The 24,457-nt window shown below is 44.4% G+C and overlaps 2 protein-coding genes across 2 annotated transcripts in view; both read left to right on the top strand.

Annotated features, from left to right (window-relative positions):
* The window catches only part of LOC110070024 (uncharacterized), a 30,059-nt gene extending 9,312 nt beyond the window's left edge, over positions 1-20,747 (top strand). The window contains 4 exon segments of the mRNA XM_078388301.1: positions 681-1,944; positions 4,910-4,913; positions 17,501-18,664; positions 18,666-20,747. Coding sequence (XP_078244427.1) covers positions 681-1,944; positions 4,910-4,913; positions 17,501-18,664; positions 18,666-18,797 — 2,564 coding nt within the window. The 3' untranslated portion in view covers positions 18,798-20,747.
* Positions 20,748-21,173: 426 nt separating this feature from the next.
* LOC110070022 (uncharacterized) overlaps positions 21,174-24,457 on the top strand; it is a 59,670-nt gene continuing 56,386 nt past the window's right edge. Inside the window, 1 exon segment of the mRNA XM_078386817.1 lies at positions 21,174-22,532. Coding sequence (XP_078242943.1) covers positions 22,473-22,532 — 60 coding nt within the window. The 5' untranslated portion in view covers positions 21,174-22,472.

The raw sequence follows: 24,457 nt of genomic DNA, 5'->3' as shown, positions 1-24,457 counted from the left end.
AAGGGAGTGGAATCAAAGGAGAAAGAGGAAAAAGATTGAGATATGTCTCAAAAAGAGGCTCAGTTGTCATTTCCTGCCAAAAAAGAGGAACTACTCCAGAACTTTAACGAACCCAATCACAGTCTATTGTGGGGAGACAACACACTGCCTCTGTGGCCCTGGCAATTTCCAAGGGGCCCCAGTGAGACTCTAAACTGGGAGGAAAAATAATCCCAATCCCTAGATTTGGGGAATTTAGATGTTTTATTCTGTTAACCCCTTCATTGGAGGAAAAGGTGGAACCCGCTTGTTAATTGATTTGGAATCAAATGTTGATGCTTTAAAGCAAGAACTATTGTGTAGAGCAGTGGTGTCGGACTGTGGCCCTCCAGATGTTCTTGGCCTTCAACTCCCAGAAATCCTGGCCAGCAGAAGTGGTGGTGAAGGCTTCTGGGAGTTGAAGTCCAAGAACATCTGGAGGGCCACAGTTCGACACCACTGGTGTAGAGTATCTGTCGATGGGGAACAAAAAAGGGAGGCAGAGATGAACCTTCACATAGGTCAGGAGATGAGGTTGCAAAATTAAAGAGGGGGAAAAGAAAAAATATTATATACCTTAAACACCCAATAGATTGATTTCTGTGTGGGCTTTCATGCATCCAAATCCACTTTTAATAAATCCTTCTCTTTCTTCTCCATAGACGTATCTGACTCTTCAGTTCTGTCTCTGCTGCATTTGTCCTTCTTGCTTGGAGATAACTGGAGGAACAAAAGTTTGTATCCCAAATCTGGAAAGAGTTTTCTGCACCAATTAGAGGTGACCAGATGCCAGAGAATACATGCAGAAAGGGAAAGTTGCATTCCACAGAAGCCTTACACATGCATTGTGTGTGGAAAACATTTTGCCATGAAGATAGCATTGACACTTCACAAAAGGATCCACACTGGAAAGAAGTGCTTTGAGAGTGAAATGTCTGGGAAGTGTTTTAATTGGATCCGACACTTTGTGAATCGTGAAAGAAAGAAACCATACAAATGCCAGGAGTGCGGGAAACATTTTGCTAGAAATTCAAACCTTTTGAAGCATAAGAGACTCCACACAGGAGATAAACCGTACAAATGCAAGGAATGTGGAAAATGTTTTGCTGAGAATTCAACACGTATCAGTCATACGAGGATCCACACAGGAGAGAAACCGTACAAATGCCAGGAGTGTGGAAAATCATTTGCTGTGAATTCAAGCCTTCTGAGGCATAAAAGAGTCCACACAGGAGAACATCCATACAAATGTGAGGAGTGTGGGAAATGTTTTGCTCAGAATTCACACCTTGTGAGTCATAAGAGAATCCACACAGGAGAGAAACCATATAAATGCCAGGAGTGTGGGAAATGTTTTGCTCGGAATTCAGATGTGTTGAATCATAATAGAGTCCACACAGGTGAAAAACCGTACAAATGCGAGGAGTGTGGGAAATGTTTTGCTCAGAATTCAAGCCTTATGAGTCATAAGAGAATCCACACAGGATTAAAACCTCATAAATGCCAGGAGTGTGGGAAATGTTTTGCTCAGAATTCACACCTTGTGTGTCATAAGAGAATCCATACAGGAGAAAAACCGTACAAATGCCAGGAGTGTGGGAAATGTTTTGCTGTGAATTCAACACTCATGAATCATAAGAGGATCCACACAGGAGAGAAACTATGTAAATGCCAGGAGTGTGGGAAACGTTTTACTAAAAGTTCAAGCCTTTTGAAGCATAAAAGACTCCATACAGGAGAGAAACCATATAAATGCAAGGAGTGTGGAAAATGTTTTACACAAAATTCACACCTTCTACGACATAAGAGAGTTCACACAGGAGAGAAACCGTACAACTGCCAAGAGTGTGGGAAAGTTTTTGCTGAGAATTCAACACGAATAAGTCATATGAGGATCCACACAGGAGAGATACCATACAAATGCCAGTTTCCCACATGACCACGGAAACTGTCTACAGACAAAAGCTGGCTCCATGGCCTGGAAAAGGGAATGAGCACCGCCCCCTAGAGTCTGACATGACTGGACAAATTGTCAAGGGGAACCTTTACCAGAGTTGTAACTACTAACTGTGGTGCTCAAACCTTCACATGGCTTTGTTATGGAGAGAGGATAACAGAATTGCGTGGAATGCCTAGTTTAGAGCATAAAGTGACCATATTTGCATGGGCATCATGTGTCTGCAGGGGGTAGAGCTTGCTTGTGCGCATGCACGCTGCGGCTCTCGGGGTGCCAGCGTGCATACGCACGCTCTCGTGCATGCGCGCGGTGGCACTCGCAGGAAGGGCCCTCGCAGAGGAAGCAGGAAATCTCTGTCCGCGGCCTGGTCCTGCCTAGGCTGCGGACTGCTGCCAGGTTGCCGAAAGGGCATTGGGAACCTATGCTCTGTATGACGGCCTTTCAAATATTTGTAAAGTGCTGTTATTTCACCGCTCAGTCTTCTTTTCTCAAGGCTAAAAATGCCCAGTTTTTTGAACCTTTCCTCTTAAGGCTCGGTTTCCTGTCTCCTGATCATTTTGTCGCTCTTCTCTGAACTTGTTCCAATTTGTTAGCATCTTTCTTGAAGTGCAGTGTCCAGAACTGCACACATTACTCAAGGTGAGGCCTAAGCAGTGCTGAATAGAGCGGGACTAGCACCTCGTGGGATTTGGAAACTATATTTCTCTTAATGTAGCCTGAAATAGCATTTGCCTTTTTTATAGCCACATCACACTGTTGGCTCATATTCATCTTGTGATCTACAAAAATTCCAAGATCCTTCTCGCTCGTAGTTTTGCTGAGCCAGGTATCCCCCATCTTGTGACTGTGCAATTGGTTTCTTTTTCTGAGGTGCAGTACTTTACACTTATCCCTGTTGAATTTCATTCTGTTGATTTCGGCCAAGTGTTCCATCCTATCAAGGTCATTTTGAATTTTATTTTTGTCATCTAAGGGTATTAGCCATTCCGCCCAATTTTGTATAATCTGCAGATTTGACAACCATTCCCTGCACTCCTTCATCCAAGTCATTAATAAAGATATTGAAGAACACCGGCCCCAGAACTGAGCCTTGAGCTATCCCAATAATTATCACCTTCGGAGTTTGATTCTGTAGTCAGCTATGTGTCCACCTCACCCTTGATCTATCCAGCCCACACCTAATCAGCTTGCTTGTCTAGATATACTGGGGCACTTTGTCAAAAGCTTTGCAGAAGTCAAGATAAACTATGTCTACAGCATTCTCTCTGTCTATCAGGGAGGTGACCTGATCAAAAAATGAGATCAAATTACAGTGGTGCCTCGCTTAGCGATGTTAATTGGTTCCAAAAAAAAACATTGCTATGGGAAAACATCGCTAAGTGAAACACCATTTCCCATAGGAATGTATTTCCATAGGAATGCATTCCCATAGGAATGCAATGGGAAACACCATTTCCCATTGAACTGTCAAACCTACAGTTCAATGCATTCCAATGGGAGGGGGAATTCACAAAAAATTAACGAAGACTCAGAACAAAGCCAAATTAAGTTTGCAAAGGTTTTACAGGGTGCACTAACAATTCCAAGCATTTTAAACAGTTTTTGAACATTTTAAGACCCACTTAAAATAGCAAAAACGGACATCGCTAAGTGAAACAGGGGGACCTAAACAGTCATCGCTAAGCGAAGCAAGGTCCCAAACATCGCTATGTGAAATTTCCCCATAGGAAATGTCGCTAAACGGAGTGCAAGATCGCTCCAAAAACCTCATCACTAAGCGAATACAAATGAGGCAATCGCTAAGCGAGGCACCACTAGTTTGGCAAGATTTGTCCTTGACAAATCCGTGTTGGCTTCTTGTTATTACTACCTTGTTTTCTATGTGCTTGCACAATGATCGCTTTATGATCTCTTCCAGAATTTTGCCTAGGATTGATGGAAGACTGGCCGGCCTGTATTTCCCAGGTTCCCCCTTTTTTGCCCTTTTTGAAGATAGGGATAACACTGGCCCTCCTCCAACGTTAGCATCTACTGTTGAAGTCTGCTGTCATCTTACAGCTTCTTTCTAGAAACAGCCTCTTCTCTGTACTGTATTTCTTTTAACCCTAACAAATTGTCCAAAAGGCAAATTCCTTCTCATGTGCCAGGGATGAATTGACTTGTAGCGCAGGTTAGGAAAATGCTACTAAGAGATTTTTTAAAAGGATCACCTGAGACAGATTGATCTGCATTTTCAGCTATGCTCTCCTGGCTAGTCAACTAAGAAGAATTTTTCTTAGAAATTGGCACCTCCGGAGGAATGCCTAAAAATCTGGTTTTAAGAGAACGAGGGTTTTAAAGGAACTTTTAATTCGCACAGACATCTTAACTAGTACTAGGACCCAGGGAAGTGCTTTAACAATAGGACATTTCAAATGTAGGAGGTGTAATGTGTGCAATCACACAGTATTGAGGGATCACATTTGACCATCTCTGGGGTTGATTTTGTTTTTAAATCTGGGTTATTCTCAATATGTTCAACACCCCATTTAGTTTGCCTGATAATCTGTGATAGTTCCAAAACGTATGTGGGAAGCTTGGCAAGGCCAGTTGCAAAAACACCACTCGGGGATTAGAAATGAAACGGATGTGCCACTAGTAAGTCATTTTACAGAAATGGATCACAAATAAGATAGTTTTAAATTTTTTCATGTATATTTTACTACAAAGACCGGTGAGGAAGCCATATTCAAAGATCACCTACAGAAGAAAGTAAAATGGACATTCTCATTAAAATCTCTTATTCTAAATGGTTGGAATGCCAATATTGATTACACATGTTTTTTATGATGTTGGTTTATGTAGTGATGAGACATTTCTGTATTTCTTTGTCCTCTGTTTGTACAATTATTTTAAATTCCTCTGTTAAAGTAGTTCAACAGCTGCAATGAGTAGAGATGTGTGCTTCGTATCCTAGTCCACTCGTGAGTCTCCCCGCTCAGTTATGGAGCAGTCAGCTGCACGGAGAGGCAGGGAAGCACCAGTGGGACTAGTGCTGTTTACTGGTGTGACACCAATGTTGACGGAATGGCTCATTGCACAGAGCCCAGTAATTGGACTAGGTTGTTTTGGGGTGGGGGTGGGGAACGGACCGCCAGGACGCTTGTGTTGGTGTGCTTCTTATCTGTATCCCTTGAAAAAAAAATACAAAGCTGACATATCTAGTAATGAGTTGATTTGAAGTATTTGAGAGGGGATGTGAACTGCGATGGGATGACAGCTTTACCTTCTGGGAAGTCTGTTTTGACTGGAATAGCAAGTATGTAACAATAAGGTTTTAATAAAGGGGTATTGTTTAAGTTGTTTTGGAAATGTGTTTGCACTTTTATGTTGTAGGTCCTGTACTGACAAGCCTTTGGTCCTAAGCTTTCACAAAGGAACCGAAATCGTTACGAAACAAAACTCTGCTGGAAAGGAATTTCTGGGACTTAAAGCTTTTATAAAAGCAATGGACCGTTTGAGCTGAACAATTCCTTGGTAGACCATTTGGCTTTCTGGTGGATCTGTTTCTTTTCAATGAATGTAAAGTATTTTATCTTTATTGAAACCTAGTTCATATTTAAGGTGATACTGTACTGTATAGTACTATGAGGAAATTTAGTTAGTGTTGGAAATTTGTGTTTAGTCAGACTACATGGCTTTTCTTTCATTACTTGATCATAGTATTTTTTTGTTTTGGGTGGCAATAGTGCAAACCATTGGCTGTGAATCATCGTCAGTTAATGGCTTGCTGCTTGTGTCACTCGCTATGCATCAATTCATACAACTGAGCACCCAGTGTGGGATCAAACTATGAACCTTTAATTAGTAGCAACTCAGTGGCGGAATTCACACGACTGCTTTGACCATGAAGGACCTCACTGGGAGTATTCTCCCGAGCGTGTTCTGTTTGGCGTAATCAATCGGAAACCATGTTTTTAGCGATATGCATTGATTGAAATTAAAAATAATTTTGTTGAAACAGCAGATATTATATTAGTATTAGCCTGGAATTCATTTTCCCCTTTTTACAAAACATCTACCTAGTCTTCTTTTGTCTTGGGGATGATACCACTTTCTGACTGAATATTAGGATTCCCATTTGTTTTGCTTTAAGAAAATAACTCTCTGGATGATGCTCATATTCTTTGAAATTACACTACTGTATCTTGGAGAGCCAACCATCAGACGGCTCTTCTCGTGTAAGGTGTGCATAATTTTCTGTGGTTAATTGCAGCTAATTGACAAGGTTCTGAGGCACATATCTCCCCTCCCCCTACTCTTTGTGAAAAATTTGCCACAAGTTACACAATCGTGGATTCTGGATATTATTTTCGGCCACTAAATGATTGTCCAGTTTTTGAGGCATGATAAGATATGGACAATTTTATTTTAATGCATGAATGTATTGCCCAGCGTGGTTCCAGTATCAGAATTTATGACTCAAAAGCCTCTATTTTGTCACAATTTTTCTTCTGCAGAGGATAAAACTGGGCACGTCATTCACTTTCTGGGGCAGTGTTAATTGCCAAAGAACAAATTTGTCAAGGGAAATACTGAAGGTCTGCAAGGACTGTGGCCCTTTTCACCCCATACATGAAGTGCAGCTCCTGTTAGAAGTGTAGGCGTACTTGGAAAGGAGTTTTGGAATCCAGAAGTGGAAAAGGCTGTGACGTAAATTATGGTGGCAATAGTGGTTGCTTAATGAACAGTCCTTGAGGTAGCCGACAATTACATCCTTCCCAGAGTTGGTGCTGATCTGATGCCCAACAAGGTAAAGACCGCCTCCTTTCTGTCTCTGGGCAATTCTATATAAAAGGATGTCTCCACTCATCTGTTTTTGTTTCATTAGCAAACGTGGATTTACATATTGATTCTTGCTGCTTTAAAAAAAAACATTCCTTGGTTTAATTTTGTATGTTCCTGCTTGGTGAAGGCATAGCCATCCTGAAAGCTGGCTCCCTCGCTCTCTCTTTTTGTGTCAGTTTTAGTTCACCTCATAAACTGTATCACCACAAGGTGTGTATTTGGAACTAAAACTGGGAATCTTAAAATGAAAATAAGGGTGTAAAACCGAGTGCTTCTTGGTGGGGAGGGGAAGGTGATGAGAAACTGAGAGGAATGCAGTGATTCAAAGAAACCATAAAATAATCTTTGCAACAGGAAGCAAGAGATCCTGTCGTCTGCGAGGGCCTGATCCTCTCCTGCCCGTCAAGCGAAAGGCCCCAATCCCTCCTTCCACACCCATCTCCTGACCTGGGAAAGGACTGGAGCCGTCCCCCTCCCCACAGACCCTCCCCTGACCCACATCCCCCACCTTCTGCCACTCTTTTAACAAACAGGCAGAGATCCTATTGAGGTGTCTGATGGGCTGGTGGGTTACCAAAGCCATGGGGAGCCACCTCACCCCACTGCCCATTTTGGAGGTCCCATTTCAGTCCTAGCACCAGCGCTTGGGAGCAGAGGAGAGGCCATTTCAGCAAGTGGGCAAAGAGCCAAAGGCACACCAGGAGATCTCCCAACAGGGCCAAAAAGACCCAGTTGATGACTGAACACTGGGTCCCTCTCTCCGAACTTGAGCTATGAACCCCTTAGGGTGGGGACCTGTTGTGGAAATTATTAAAAAATACTAAGACTATGCAGGTACTTTAAATCAGAGAGAGAAAAACAGACTGCCCAACAGCCCCAGGGAATATTTTGATACAAAAAAACAGGAACAGAAGATGACATAGAAAAAGATCAAATTGTAGAGGCTTTCTGGTTCATTTCTTTCCCTGGCAGATCATGTTTTCAAATAAATTCCTTTTTCCCTGACCGATCCAAAGAGGCAGAGAGAGACCAAGACTCCCCCAATCCAGGCGCTCCGAGAGGAGATTGGTCGAGTCTGTTCTCGCCCTGCCAGGAGCCTGGCTCGGCTTCAGTCACCTGATAAGAAAGGGAGAGGAAGGGTTTTCACCCATTAAAAACGTACAGGCTTTTGTACCCCGACCTTCAGCCTGAAGTGGAAAGGAGGGAACTTTAAACGGGACCGTCTAGAAACAAGAGCCTCAGCCTGTTTTCTTAAAAGACAAAAGGTGGGGAGGTGAGTGTTTTTTTGATCTGGATTTTGGTGGGAAAAGAAAACCCGTGAGAGAAAATAATAAGTCAGAAAGGAGGGGAAATAGGGGTGTCATTTCTGGGCAGGAAAGTCGGGAAGAAAAGCATCTCCTGGTGAGTAAAAGAAGCGAGGAGGGAGAGGGAAACGGTGGCTCCCCATCTCATCCCCTCCCTTTGAGTCCTTGGAAATCCTTGGAAATGTTTGGAGCTGAATTTGATGAGGGAAACACGCGGGGGAGCTTGAGAGGGACGGGTTTAGTTCCTCTCGATGGGAGTTTCTGGCCCTTTCGTGTGGGAAAGCCTAAGGAGGAAGGTTTAAGAAGAGCGAGGAGGCGGCCTCGGGCGGCAGAAGGGAGAGGGGCAGCCCTGAGGGCCCCCAACCCTCCCCCCATGAGCCCCTTCTGGCCTTTTCTCCTCTCAGGCCTCCAGAGCTGGACTGCTGGCCTCCCTTGGAGCCATCAATGCACATTGTCCCACCTCCAGTGTTCAAACTGGGGCCTTTATTTCATATATTCGTCTGTGTGGAGTATGTTCTCCTGTGCTTCAGGCAGTAGAATATCTTGGGCCACCCCAACACTTTATAATGGGCTCTTTTCCATTTGCTTCTTTGCAAGAGTGACCCCAGCCCCCTCGGGAAAGGAATTTCCCCAAGCCCCCCAAAATCACCCAACTGGCTCTGCCAGTTTGGAGCCCTCTCCTTCCTCCTCCATGGTTTTTCATGTCCCAAGACCCAAGATTTCTTTGGTGGGAACAAAGTAGATCTGGGATTTGTAGATGGTTTGTGGGAGATCCCATGGGAAAATATTTATATAAAAAGCATGAAAAACTTCTTCTGATTTAATGGATTCATTTTCTTACCTTCTTTCCTCAAGATTTGCTTTACAGGCTTCCAAAATGGGTGCTTAGAAGAGGTTGACAAAAAAAAAGGAAATGTAAATAAAAATAAAAACACTCAAGAAAAGGAGCCTGGGGTAGCATTGGTGATGTTCCTGGTGCCTCATGGTTGATTTTGTTTCATATTTCGCGGATAGCAATTAATAGGGAATTCAGAGATGTTAGCTAATAATTATGAGAAAAATTATGAACCCTCTAGAATCAGGATTCTGTCCTGGGCTGAACCATTTCCTGTTCTATAAAGGCACCTCTAGGCTACCGTAGTTAGGAATAAAACCTCCATCTCCTGGAACACTACCTCTCAAAAGGAAGGAAGAGTGTTACAAACTTATTTTGTTTTACTTTGAAGTAATTTGAAAAGATCCATCCCAGTGGCAGATGCTTCCACGTCTGACCCTCTGAAGGTCTGAAGGACTTTAGTCAATGGTTGTCAAGTGAAAGAACAGCCCCACATGCCTTTCTCTGAGATCAGCCTTGGGATTCTCCTGCCTTTTATTTCTGGAGATGAGGTTTGATCGGTGGCTGCTGTCTTGCCTTTTTTGCCTTAACTGTGTTAACACAGGAGGGTCTTGGCTTTGCAGAGCTTCCATAGTCTGGTCTCTTAAGGCAGTCTTTTCTCCGCAGAAAGAAAAGGGTTCCAGGACTCCATTGGAGGCCTTGTTGGCTGCAGAATAAAATGGCAGCCCAACACACATCTGGCCCCAGGGAAGGAAGAGACCCTGATGATCTCAAGGCAGGAGGTCTTGGGATCTGCGAGGAAAGAATGGCGCAGAAGGTCCGAGGTGAGATGCTCAGCTCAGATACACAGTGCCAGAAATTCAGGAAATTCTCCTACGAAGAGACTGAGGGTCCTCGAGAGGTTTGCACTCGGCTCCGCCATCTTTGCCGTCAGTGGCTCAAGCCAGAGCAACACACGAAGGCTCAGATGCTGGACCTGGTCGTCTTGGAGCAGTTCCTGACCATCCTCCCCCTGGAGATGTCGAGCTTGGTGAGAGAATGTGGAGCCGAGACCACTTCCCAGGCGGTGGCCCTGGCAGAAGATTTCCTGAGTCTGAGTCAGGCAGAAGAGAAAAAACAAGGAGAGGAAAAGGTGAGAGCAATTAATGTCTGAGAGTGGGTGGCCCACATCCTCTGCCTGTCAGGTCGATGTTATTGGGTCCCCCCCGCTGTCCCTTATGGTCTTTGAAAGCAAGATGTGTGGTCCATATGCATCATATTTTGAAACCAAATCACAGTTCCTTACATTGGGGACTCCCTCCTCCATTTTAAACAGGGTGTGTTCTTCCCCCCGCCCTCAGTGTGGCTGTTTTTCTGAGAAAATTGCAGGTTTACTTCATGCATCGGCACAGCTTCCACTTCAGCCATTTGGGGTGTGCACTGGTAGGATGGGATCCACCCCTCTATCTTGTCCATCACTACTCGAAAGGGTGGAGAACTGAAATCCCCCAATTTATACCACTTCCAGATGTTTTTCTTCTAAAAATCCGAGCATGATGTGTCTTTTTTATCTTCTTATTCCACATCATGGATCCTCAGAGGAGACATCCCTCAGTAGCAATCCAGTCTGATTTCAATCCAGCAGAGAAATCTTCTTTCAACGCTGGAAAAAGGCCGCAACGACAAGAGAGCCATCAAGGCAACGAGGAAAGTTCCAGTTCAGTAGGTAAGGATTCATGTTGGGAGAGTTTGTGTTTCTGTTTCTGTCTGAGTATCCCCTCCCCTCGTACCTTTTAGGCTAGCAGCTATGCCGAACCTATGGCGAGTGTGCCACAGCTGGCACGTCAAGCCATTTCTGCCAGCACACGAGCCATAAGTTGCTGGATCATTACTATTCCTCCCCCCCCGGCAGCAAAACCTGGTGCCCAGACAGGCAGCAGGTCAGGATCTGGAGCAGCTGGTTATGGCGGTGGATCCAGAGTTGGGTCTCGAGACACCTCTGTGCCCAGGATTCCCCCTTCCACCGCCACTTCCGCTGCCTCCACTACCGCCACGGTGGCGGCACAATGCCTCCTTTTGCTTTTGTTTTTCCCAGTTTGGGCACACCACCCCAAAAAGGTTCACCACCACTGGGCTAAAGGGACACTAGTCTGTAGTTCTTTCTATACGTCAAACCTGTATTTTCCTTTTTAGTTTATGTGGCCTTTTTACATAGCTAGCAGTTCTTCTGTTTCTCTCAAGGAGGCCTATTAGAAAAGTATTGCAAATAGTCCCATTGTTTCTCTCTGCAGAGTTTGTCAGGGTTGGGTGGTATGTATACAGTGAAGATGACCAAGGTTCCTGGAAGCATACTAAGTTTGACCACTTGCACCATACAATGGCTGTCTGCCATGAACATTAGGACAGGTGTTAGGTGGGTCTTACACAGAAAAGTTAGGCCTCCAGCAGGGCGGCCCTTACCCTTAACTTTATGGGCTGGTAGGGATATGGAAAGGGACGTGGTGGCGCTGCGGGCTAAACCGCAAAAGCCTGTGCTGCAGGGTCAGAAGACCAAGCAGTCGTAAGATCGAATCCACGCGACGGAGTGAGCTCCCGTCGCTTGTCCCAGCTCCCGCCAACCTAGCAGTTCGAAAGCATGCAAATGCAAGTAGATAAATAGGGACGGTAACAGCGTTCCGTGTCTAAGTCGCACTGGCCACGTAACCACGGAAGATTGTCTTCGGACAAAAACGCTGGCTCTATGGCTTGGAAACGGGGATGAGTCGAACACGACTAGAGTCGAACACGACTGGACAAAAATTGTCAAGGGGAACCTTTAGCTTTAGGGATATGGAGTTATAGCCCTCAAATTTTAGTGGAGTGACCATCCAGGTTTCTTGTAGTAAGATGACCTCAAAGTTCCTGAGATAAGCATGAAAGTCGGGATCTTTAGCCTTGTTGCGCCATCCACCTACATTCCAAGAAAGCAACTTCAAGCCAGGTTGGGGGGATGCAACGTCAGGGGTAGGTACGGTAAGTCAATCCGAAATAACTGAACACTCCAAGTGTGCGTTCACTGGGGGCTTGTCAGGTAGGACCGGGGCCAGGGCTACCAAAAGGGTGTCATCTGGAGGAGCAGGCGTATTTGCGGAAGTAACTGCAGAATTGGTTGGGGCTGTTGCCACAAGTTTTAGCTTGGTGGTTGTAGTGCTGGCAAACATGGGGGAGTTAATTTGTGTCTGGTCTAGAAAAGTATTGTTTTTTCCCATCGGAAAGAGAAATCCTCTAAAGTACAAATTTTGGGAGAGAACTTGATTCACCGATGGGTACTGTACTAGTTTGTGGGTTGGTTATAGTGATATCCCACATTTCTTCTGAGGTGCTCATAGCTGCCTTCGTTACTTTGTGAGGGAGATCAGGCTGAGGGGAGAGTAGATGGCTCTGCATCACCCAGTCAGTCCTATAGTTCATCTGGGACCAGAAGGGGACCACCGGAGTCACTGCCCCACTGACTAACCCCAATGGATCTAAAAATGTTTGGCATTACACTTGTTTTTCATTCTTGAGAAATGCTTTCATTTCCCCATATCTCCTTTGCCATCATCCAGCACATTTTATGCAAAAATTTCTGATTGTAATTTAAAATGAAAAAGAAATTCAGAAAATCTTTTCTTTTTCTTTTCTGTTTTGTGACAACATGAGAATGGAAAATTTTCTGTAAGAAATAGCGTAAATAAACCGCACAATACCATCCACCAGTTGAAGAATTTGGCTTGTTGAATATTTTTTAATTCTACATTTGGCACAGTTCTGAGTTAAGGAGTTTGGTATGTGGTATGGTGTTTAGTATTGTTGTATGTTGGAAAAATTTCTTTACTCACTAAAGAAAACGTATATACTATCTCGTACTTTTGGAATACCATTTTCTCACACTTGCCTGAAGGGGCACCATTTATTATGTGGGAACCAGTGTCTTTCACTGGGACGTGAATCCTTTTTAGCTTGCATTTCTTGAGTTCATGATCTCATTTCTAGAGAAACTTATGCGAATGGCTTTCCACCCGCTTGTTCTGTCCTGCAGAGTCGGTGAAGATTCCAGCAAAAAGTATTCCTTCATCTCTTCCTGGTGATGCAGCGGAACCCGATCAGGTACAAAAAAGGGGGTTATGGGACACCACGTGGATTCCAATCCTGGAGTATTTAATCACTTTACTCTTCATTGAGGCTGGCCATGCTTTTTTTTTTAATGAGATGATCCACATTGTGAATAATTATATGGCAGGCTGATAAGCATGGCTTTCTCCATGTGCAAAAGAACTTTGTTTCTCTTTTGTTTTGAAGAACGGGCCAATAATTGTTTGAGGTTTTCCAAAACCGAATATGGGGACAGAAGGAATTACTTTCCTCTCCCTATTTTCTCATCCAGAATACATTTCTCAGCCTTCCTTTTTCATGTGGAAGTGATGAGATGAAGACTGCCTGTGCTGGATCAGCGTAAAGGCTGGTTCAGTCTATCATCCTGTGCCCCAAAGAGTCTTCCTTGATGCCTCAGGGAAGCTTCAAAGGCAGGCAGGCAGGCCGCCAGTAGCCCCTTCCCTCTCTCTGTTGATTCCCAGCCACTGGGGTACAGAGACTTCTCTTCCTGGAGGGAGCACATGGCCAAGGTGACTCGTAACCCTATAGAAAGGGTGTTGATGAAACGTAAAACCTGCAATAAAAGATTCAGCCACTTCTCTTTAATTGCATTCTGGATTTAGGAGGTTATCTTGGTGAAACCTATGTGGAAGGCCTCTTTTCTTTTCCATTTTTAGGGTCCAGTGACCTTTGAGGAGGTGGCCGTGTCCTTTACTCAGGAGGAGTGGGCACTGCTGGATCCCGACCAGAAGGCCCTCCACCAGGAAGTCATGGAGGAGAACTGGCAGATGCTATCCTCTGTCGGTAAGACCCCCTCTTTCTCCAGCTGATGCTAATCTCTCTTTATGAAGGCAGTAAGAACAGTAACAAGAGCAGCAACAATAGTTCTTGTATGTTGGACTGGTGTCCAAACTCATGCTAGCCACTGCAGGGCCCATAATGCTGGACTGGTCAATCTGTGGCCGTCCAGATGCGCTGAGCTCCAGATCCCATCCTTGTAGCCAACTCTGCCAATGTAGAATTTATTTATTTATTTTATTTATATCCCACCTATCTAGACAACTCAGGACCACTCTAGGTGGCTAACAATCAGAAAATGATAAAAGTAAACATATATAAAACAGTATTAATAATAAAAACCTTACAAAGATAGAAAACCAGTAGAGGGGGAAAGAAAAGGAATGTCAGGAATTGTCTGGTGGGAAGGCCTGCCGAAACATCCATGTCTTTAATTGATTCTTGAAGATACCCAGCGAGGGAGCTCCGCGAATCTCAGGAGGTAGATTGTTCCAGAGGCGAGGAGCCACCGCCGAGAAGGCCCAATTTCTTGTCTTCTCCTTCTGGGCCTCCCTCAGCGTTAGGCTCCTCAGCCACACCTCCTGGCTCGCACGAGTGACACGGGTAGATCTTGGTGGGAGTAGGCGTTCCGCCAGGTATCGAGGCCCTAAACCGTCAACACTTTCAAGTCGATGCAGAATTGGATGGACAGCCAATGCAATGTGGCCAAAGTGGGCGAAATATGTTGGTATTTTTTCAATCCACTGAGTAATCTGGCCGCCGCATTCTGCACCACCTGTAGTTTCCGCAGCAGCCTCAAAGGAAGCCCCACGTAGAGCGCATTACAGTGGTCTAATCTTGACATTACGAGCGCATGCACCAAGGTGGTGAGCACCCCCACATGAAGGTAGGGCCGCAGCTGGGCTATCCATCTGAGGTGAAAAAAGGCGGTGCAGACCACCGACGCCTCCTGTGATTCCATGGTGAGCGCCAGGTCCAGATGGATCCCCAAGCTGCGGACCCCATCCCTCCAAAGAAGAGGGAGTTTCCCAGATCCCCAACTGTGGGAGGGCCCACCAGTACCTCCGTCTTGTCCAGGTTCAGGCTCAGCCCGTTCTCCTGCATCCATTGCAGTACAGCCTCCAGGCAGCGCTGAAGGGACAGAACGGCATCTCCTGTGGTTGGAGAAAAGGAAATGTAGAGCTGCGTGTCATCAGCATACTGATGACACAAGGCTCCACACCCCCTGATGACCCCACCCAGCGGCCTCATGTAGATGTTAAACAGCATTGGGGAGATAATCGAGCCCTGTGGAACCCCACAATTGAGAATCATGGTGAGAAGAGTCGTTCATCAACATCTGAAGAGCTGAAGGTTCAGGAGAGATGCAGCTTCGAATGGGAATGGGGTTTTGGCCCTGGTAGCTTCATTGTGGGGGGTTTTATTAGCTAAGATGTTCAAAGGAAGTAGTAACCTTTCTCTTCTGGAAAGGGTGCCAGGTGGAATTTTTTAAAATGGATTGTTATACTGTAGAGAGCATTGTTTGTATTTTGATGTTGGTTGGTTGGTTGGTTGGTTGGTTGGTTGGTTGGTTGGTTGGTTGGTTGTTTGTTTGTTTGTTTGTTTGTTTGTTTGTTTGTTTGTTTGTTTATTTATTTATTTATTTATTTATTTATTTATATCCCGCCCATCTGGTCAATTGACCACTCTGGGCGGCTAACAACACTTAAAAATAAAACAATTTAAATATATCAACAATATACAACATCAGTATTCAATTGTTCAAGATAGAAAGAAAAAAGAAAAAAATAAATCAAATAGTGGCTGGAGGGAGGGCTGGAGGGCTTATGTTTTTGGTATATTATGCTAATTTATCCATTTAGTGTTGTTATACTCATTTTGCAAACTGAAACACTGTCTTTTCATTGTTCTAAGGCACCTGGGGTCCTTTTAAAAAGAGAAAGGATGGGTTATAAAATTTTAAATAAATAAATGACACATCCGGTCAGTTTCCAAAAACATCACGTCTACGAATGCTCTGATCCATAGTTTGCCATTTTATTTTAGAACAGTGTCTGTCAACTAGGAACCATTGGCAGCCATAATGGCATTTCCTGCCCTGACTGCTATGCTCCACTCTCTTCCACATTGCCAAACATTTCCCTACAGTTCACAAAACATACCAAGAATAAAACCATCATGAAACAAGGAAACTGAAAAGAAAATCAGGGTGTGTTTAGAGTGATAAGACTCAAAGATCCTACAGCAGTTCAGAAAATAATATTTGAAATAAAAACCTAAACCAAAGAAGAGTGTACTGTAGGTTCTTGGTGGCCATGAAGAAAAGCATGCAGTTTCTTTTAGTTTTCTTAGATATGTTGCGAGAAAGAGGGTGGAAAAAGCACCCCTCTACCCTGGAAAGTGGAGGGAGACGAGGGCATCAGAGCAATTGAGAGACAAAAGGAGGGAAAAGAGAAGCCCTCAGTTGGGCAAGAGAGGGGAGGGAGACAGAAAAGGCGGGAAAATGGGAAGAGGGAAGGGAAAAGGGAAGGAGATATAAAAAAGGGAAGAAAACAAATAAGAGGGGTAAAAGGAGTGAAGAAATGAGAAAAATAGAAACCTTTACAGTGGAAATGAGGCAATAAGGGTGAGTATGGGAATGGACATTGATGGAGAACTCATGAGTAGGAAAAGCTGGTGTTGCCTAAAGAGGAGGCAGAAAGGGGAAGGAATTATTAACCACAAAAAAAATTCCTGGGGAGACAATAAGAGTAGGGAATGGAGGAAAAAGATAAGTGTTGGTTTGAATAGAGAAATCCACACCACAGCAGGAGCTTTGACCCACGAGGTGGTGGAGAACTCCCTCCTCAGAGAAGACCACACGAGAGAGAGAGAGAGAGAGAGAGAGAGAGAGAGACGGACAGCTGTGGGAAGACAACACACTGCCTCTGTTACCCTGGCTGTTTCTAGGGGTCCTGTATGAGATAAACTGAGAGAAAAAATAATCCAAGGTCCAAGTTTTGGGGAACTTAGATGTTTCAGCAAATTATTCAGTTAACCCCTTCCTCTCTCAATTGGAGGAGAAGGTGGAACCTGCTTGTTTAATTGAATTGGAATGAAATGTTGATGGTTTAAAGGAGGAACTGTAGAATATCTGTCGATGGGGAACAAAAAAGGGAGGCAGAGATGAGCCCTCACATAGGACAGGAGCTCACATTGCATAATTAAAGAGGGGGAAAGGAAAAGAATATTATTTACCTTAAACACCCAACATATTGATTTCTGTGTGAGCTTTCATGCATCCAAATCCACTCTTAATGAATCCTTTTCTTTTCCCCCCCCATAGATCTATCTGACTTTTCGGTTGTGTCTCTCCAGCATTTGTCCTTCTTCCTCAGAGATAACTGGAGGAAGAAAAATTTAAATCCCAAATCTGGGAAGAGTTTTATGCACCAATTAGAGATGACGAAATGCCAGAGAATACATGCAAAAAGGGAAAGCTGCATTCCAGAGAAGCCTTACACGTGCGTTGTGTGTGGAAAACATTTTGCCATAAAGATAGGACTGTTGCTTCACAAAAGGGTCCACACTGGAAAGAAGTGCTTTGACAGTGAAATGTCTGGGAAATGTTTTAATTGGATGCGACACTTTGTGAATCGTGAAAGAAAGAAACCATACAAATGCCAGGAGTGCGGAAAATGTTTTGCTCGAAATTCCCACCTTGTAAATCATAGGAGAATTCACACAGGTGAGAAACCGTACGAATGCCGGGAGTGCGGGAAACATTTTGCTCGAAGTTCACACCTTTTGAACCATAAAACAGTTCACACAGGAGAGAAACTATGTAAATGCCTGGAGTGTGGGAAATGTTTTGCTCAGAATTCAAGCCTTTTGAAGCATAAGAGACTCCACACAGGAGAGAAACCGCACAAATGCCAGGAGTGTGGGAAATGTTTTGCTGAGAATTCATACCTTATGAGTCATAAGAGAGTCCACACAGGAGAGAAACCCTACAAATGCCAGGAGTGTGATAAATGTTTTGCTCACAGTTCACAGCTTGTGAATCATAAGAGAGTCCACACAGGAGAACATCCATACAAATGCCAGGAGTGTGGGAAACGTTTTACTGAGAATTCAAGCCTTGTGAAGCATAAGAGACTCCATACAGGAGAAAAACCATACAAATGTCAGGAGTGTGGGAAATGTTTTGCTCGGAATTCAGATGTTTTGAATCATAAGAGAGTCCACACAGGAGAGAAACTGTTTAAATGCCAGGTGTGTGGAATATATTTTGCTCGAAATTCATACCTTTTGATCCATAAGATAGTCCACACAGGAGAGAAACCATACAAATGTCAGGAGTGTGGGAAATGTTTTGCTTGGAAATCGAGCTTTGTGAAGCATAAGAGAGTTCACACAGGAGAGAAACCATACAAATGCCAGGAGTGTGGAAAATGTTTTGCTGAGAATTCAACACTTATGTGTCATAAGAGAATCCACACAGGAGAGAAACCATACAAATGTCAGGAATGTGGGAAATGTTTTGCTCATAGTTCACAGCTTCTGTATCATAAGAGAGTCCACACAGGAGAAAAACCATACAAATGTCAGGATTGTGGGAAATGTTTTGCTGAGAATTCACACCTTGTGAGTCATAGGAGAATCCACACAGGAGAAAAACCGTACAAATGCGAGGAGTGTGGGAAATGTTTTGCTGAGTATTCAACACTTACTAGTCATAAGAGAGTCCACACAGGAGAGAAACCGTACAACTGCCAGGAGTGTGGGAAATGTTTTGCTCGAAGTTCACAACTTGTGAATCATAAGAGAGTTCACACAGGGGAAAAACCATATAAATGCCAGGACTGTGGGAAATGTTTTGCTTGGTATTCAAGCCTTGTAAAACATAATACAGTCCACTCAGGATAGAAACCTTAGAAATGCTAGGAGTGTGGGAAATGTTAAGTTGAGGATTCCCATTTCTTGAATCATAAGACAGTTCACACAAGACAGCAATTATGGAAAATGGGAAATGCTTTGCTCAGAATTCACCTGTTATGGACCATCAGGCAGTCCAGTCAGGAGAAAACAGCAGTGCATGACCTGTTCTGAAGAGAATTGTGGGAGGGCACTAGGGTGTTTTGTGGTAATGTCCTGCCAATCTAGCAGTTCGAAACAATGTAAAAATGCAAGTGGGTAAATAGGTACCACTACGGTGGGAAGGTAATGGCGTTCCATGTCTAGTCGTGGTATCCACGTCACTACAGAAACTTTCTACGGAGAAACGCTGGCTCCATGACAATTTGTCCAGTCGTGTTCGACTCTAGGGGGGCAGTGCTCATCCCCGTTTCCAAGCCACAGAGCCAGTGTTTGCTGGAAGACAATCTTCCCTGGTCACATGCCCAGTGCGACTTAGACAGGGAATGCTGTTACCTTCCACCGAGGTGGTCGCTATTTATCTACTCGCATTTGCATGCTTTCAAACCACTAGGTTGGCGGGGGCTGGGAAAGTGACGGGCGCTCACTCCATCGCGTGGATTCGATCTTATAGCTGCAGATCTATAGACCTTACAGCACAGAGGCTTCTGCGGTTTAACCCGCAGTGCCACCTCGTCCCTTACCAGTAGGACATTTCAAATGTAGGAGGTGTAATGTGTGCGATCAGTTTATTGAGGGATCACATTTGACTATCAGAGGGGTTAATTTTGTTTTTAGATCTGGATCATGCTGAATATGTTCAACACCCCATTTAGTTTGCCTGATAATCTTGTGTTCCAAAATGTGTGGGAAGCACGGCAAGGCCAGTTAAAATCAGGATGCAAGAACACCAGTCAAGGATTAGAAGATAAATGGATGTGCCACTAGTAAGTCATTTTGTAGAAATGGGTTTCAAAGGAGATAGTTTTAATTTTTTTTGTTCTATATGTTACTACGACGACTGGTGAGGAAGCCATATCCAAAGATCTCCTACAGAAGGAAATAACATGGATATTCACATTAAAATCTCTTGTTCCAAATGATTGGAATGCCAGTATTGACTACACATGTTTTTATGTTTTTCGTTTATGGAGTGATGAGACATGCCTGTATTTCTTTATCATGCTCTTGTACTGTCATTTTAAATTCCTCTGTGAAAGTAGTTGAACAGCTGTAATGAGTAGAGATGTGTGCTTCATACTCCAGAACCATCTTGGTCAACCTATGACTGTTCCCACTCAGTTGTTGAGCAGTCAGCTGCAGGGAGAGGCAGGGAAGCACCTGTGGGATTTCTGCTGTGATTGGTGCGACACCAATGTTGGCAGGATTTGTGTGGTACATGGAAGCCAGTAATTCAACAGGGCTGTCTCTCGCGGGGTGGGAATGGACCGCTGGGACTTCTGTGTTGGTGACGTTCTTATTCATGTCCCCTGAATACAAAGCTCACATGAGTTATTTTGAAGGTATCTGAGACTTCTCTGGAAGTCTGTTTTGACTAGAATAGTAAGTATGTGATAATAAGGATTTAATGAAGTGGTATTGTTTTAAGTTTTTTTGGAAATGATTTTGTATTTTTATGCATGACTTTATTGCCTAGAGTGGTTCCATTTGTGCCCTTAGTGTTGAGAATTTGGTTAAATATGTTTTCTCAGGACATAAACAGAGTTAGGAGATATCAGGATACCTGAATACAATCAGTATATGACTCAGGTAAAATCAGCCATTTACTTTCACTATACAACATTTATATCTAATACATATTCATATTAAAATCCGAAAACTTAGCTGCTCCAGTGTAGGAATTTATGACTCGAAAGCCTCTATATTGTCACAATTTTTCACAGTAAAGTGAAGGCCCGCCCTCCACCCTTGTGCAGCAACCAGAAGATGATGATATGACTGTATTTGAATAAATGTAGATTGTTGTACATGAAAAAAATTAAACATCCCCTGAAAATAAGCCCTAATGCAAATTTTGGAGCAAAAATTAATATAAGACCCTGTCTTATTTTTGAAGAAACACGTACTACTTGCATTCTTACACAGGGTGTGAATTTTGAAGGTCCACTGGCATTTCTTCCTCACTAAAGCCATGAGGCACAGCGGGAAACATTTTCTCTCAAACAGTGTGGGAGAAACGCTTGAGGGTGGCTCCTAGATAATTGTAGATTCTCAGCCTCCATCTTTTCAAGGATCTTGCCCAGACATGTGGCTAAATCTTTTCCCTCCTCAGTTTTAATCAAGAGTCAAATGAGGGGGACCTAAAATGGACCCCCTCCACCTTTGCTTGTGCCCCACCTTGCCAGATTTAAAAAAAAAACAGAAAAGAGTGAACATAAATTTGTCAAGGGAAATACTCACAAAAGCTCTGAGAGGACTCTGGTCCATTTCACCCCATACAAGACATGCAGCTCCTGTTGGAACTGTAGACATTCTTGGAAAGGAATTTTGGAGTTCGAAGTGGAAAAGGCTTCAACGCCAATTATTGTGGTAATAGTGGATGTTTAATGAATGAGGTAGCTGACAAATACATCCTTGCCAGAGCTGGTGCGGATCTGATGCCCAGTAAAGACTGCCTCCTTTCTGTGTCTCAGTACAATAATTCTATAATTGTCTGTTTTTACTTTGTTTAATTAGCAAACATACGGATTTACACTTTGAAGTCACAGCCATCCTGAAAGCTGTCTCTCTCTCTCTTTTTGTGCCAGTTTTAGTTGGCCTCACAAACTGTAGCACCTCAGGATGTTTACTGTACGTACTGTACTTAGAATGAATATTGGGAATCTCAAACTGGAACCAGGGAGCAGTATCGACTGCTTCTTCCTGGGAATGGCAATGGGAGGAGAAAATTCTTTTAGAACTGAGAGGGATGCAATCATCCAAACAAACCATAAAATCATCCTAGGCAATGGAGAGCAGAACGTGTCAGGCCTGCAAAGGGCTGCTTCTGTCCTGCCCCTCAAGAGAAAGGCCCCGATCCCTCCTTCCACACCCATCTCCTGACCTGGGAAAGGACCGGATCCTTTTTTCCCCCCACAGACCCTCCCCTGACCCACATCCCCACCTCCTACCACTCTTTTAACAGACTGGCAGAGATCCTATGGAGGGGTCTTGATGGGGATGGTGGGTCAAAAAAAAAAGCCACCGGGAGGGGCCACCACCACCACCTCACCCCACTGCCCACGTGGGAGTCCCCACTTCTGTCCTAGCACTCCAAGGTTTTGGGGGGCAGAGCAGAGGCCATTTCAGCAAGTGGGCAAAGAGCCAAAGGGACACCAGGAGATCTCCCAACAGGGCCAAAGAGCTCAGCTTTCACCCAATTTGAGCTTTCTAGGAAGTGGGATTATTTGGGTACAGGAACAGGAAAGGACAGGAAAGAAAAGATCACATTGTAGAAACTTTGCGGTTCATTTCTCTCCCTGGCAGATCATGCTTCAAATAAATGCCCTTTTCCTGCCTGATCCAGGGACCCAAAGGGAGAGAGACCGAGACTCTCCCACCCATGAGCTCCGAGAGGAGATTGAGAGAGTCTGTGTTTGTCGTGCCAGGAGCCTGGCTCGGCTTCAGTCACGTGATAGGAAAGGGCTTGGGGGAAAGGTTATACACCAGGTTTTGGTGTGTTTTTTTAATCTATGCATTTGTTCTCTCGACGTCCAGCCTGGGGTGAAAAGGGAGGCAACTTTAAATGGGAGGCTTTGGAAACAGGAACCTCAGCCTCTTTCCTGAAGAGACAAAAGGTGGGCGGGTGAGTGTTTTCTGATCTGGATTTTGCTGGGAAAAGAAATCCCGGGAAAGGATGGGAGGGAGGAAACTTGGGGAATCATTTCTGGGCAGGAAAGTCCGGAAGAAAAGGGATCTCCTGGTGAGTAAAAGAGAAGAGGAAGGGAGGCTCCCCACCTCGTCTCCCCCCTTTGAGTCCTTGGAAATTCTTGGGGAAGGGACGGGCTAAATTCCTCTTGATGGGAGTTTCTGGCTCTTACGTGTGGGAAAGGATAAGGAGGAAGGTTTAGGAAGAGCGAGGAGGCGGCCTCGGGCGGCAGAAAGAAGAGGGGCAGCCCTGAGGGTCCCCCAACCCTCCCCCCATGAGCCCCTTCTTGGGTCTCCAGAGCTGGACTGCTGGCCTCCCTCGGAGCCATTAATGCACATTGTCCCACCCCCAGTATTGAAACTGAGGCATTTATTTCATTTCTTCGTCTGTATGGAGTATGCCTGTAAGAGACGGAAAGGGAGCAAGATTTTCTCCTGTGCTTCAGGCAGCAGAATATCTTCGGCCACCCCAACACTCTTTAATGGGCTCTTTTCCACCTGCCTCTTTCTTTGCAAGAGCGTCCCCAGCCCCCTCATTTAACGATTTTTCCCACCTAAAAGAAACCCACCCCAAGCCCCCCACCCGTTTCTGTCTGGCTCCTCCACCTCCAAGCCCTCTCCTTCCTCCTCCTCCATGGTTTTTCATGCCCCAAAGATCCAAGATTTCTTTGGTGGGAACGAGGTAGATCCGGGATTTTTGGGTGGTTTGGGGGAATATTCCATGGGAAAATATTCCTATGAAAGCATGAGAAACTTGTTTTGATTTCGTGGATCCGTGTGTTTTTTTTACCACCTTTCCTCAAGATATGCATTACAGGCTTCCAACATGGAGGCTCAGAAAGGGTTAACAGAAAAAGGAAATGTAAATAAAAATTTAAAACTCAAAAAAAGAGAGAGTCTGGGATAGTATTGGTGATGCTCCTGATGCCTCCCAGGATTTAGCCAATCAGGTGGATGGAGAGATATTGAAAAAACCAGGAAGAGGTCCCTTTCTCTCTCTTTTGTTTGTTCCCCCCCCTCCAGCTGGCCACGTGGGAGACCACAGATAGTTTCCTCTAAGAAGACCATCACCGGGAACTTGGCACGTCCCAGGCCCTCCCATCCTTAACCTCTTATTTGCATCCACTCTTTTTCATCCCACTCTTTGGGCATCAGACTGAACTTCAAATTTTCTTATTTTCTGGAAGGTGGGACAACAGGCGCGTCTGGCTCTTGTCTAGACCTCGGAGTGCCTGTCCCACTCAGAGCCTTGTCATGGAAGATGCTCCTATTTATCAAGGAACATCTGCATTTGCCCTACCATTTAGCTAACCCGTCACATTTTAGTTGTGAATTGGGTTTTTTTTTCGTTGGGGTTTTTTTTTTTTGTATTTTGGGGAGAGCAATTAAAAAGGGAAGGCTAGAGTTGTTGACCTTATAAGTATGAGAAATATTATGAGATCTCTAGAGCCAGACTTCTGTCTTGTGCAGAACTTTCTCCTGTTCTAGAAAGATAGCTCCAAGCGATCGTAGTTAGGAATAAAACCTCCATCTCCCGCAGCACTGTACCTCATAAAAGCAGGGAATAGTTTTGTGATTCTTTCCCCTAAAGTAACTGAATGTAGACCAAAAACTGTCAAAAGATCCATCCGGAGGCAGATGCCTCCTCTTCTGACCCTCTGAGGGTCTCAACCGCATTGGCCTATGGCTGTCAGGTAAAGGAATAACCTCACATACCTGTCTCTCACCTTGCGAATCTCCTGCCTTTCCTTTGGTGATGAGATTTGGCTAGTGGCTGTTGTGTCTGGGTTCTTACCTATGCTAACATGGGAGTGTCTTGGCTTTGCAGAGCTTCAGTAGTATGGTCTGCTAAGGCAGTCTTTT

Source organism: Pogona vitticeps, chromosome 2 (assembly GCF_051106095.1).
Source record: "Pogona vitticeps strain Pit_001003342236 chromosome 2, PviZW2.1, whole genome shotgun sequence".
Lineage (NCBI taxonomy): Eukaryota > Metazoa > Chordata > Lepidosauria > Squamata > Agamidae > Pogona > Pogona vitticeps.
Note: the sequence above shows the minus strand (reverse complement) of the source record. Positions and strands in the feature narration are given on the sequence as shown.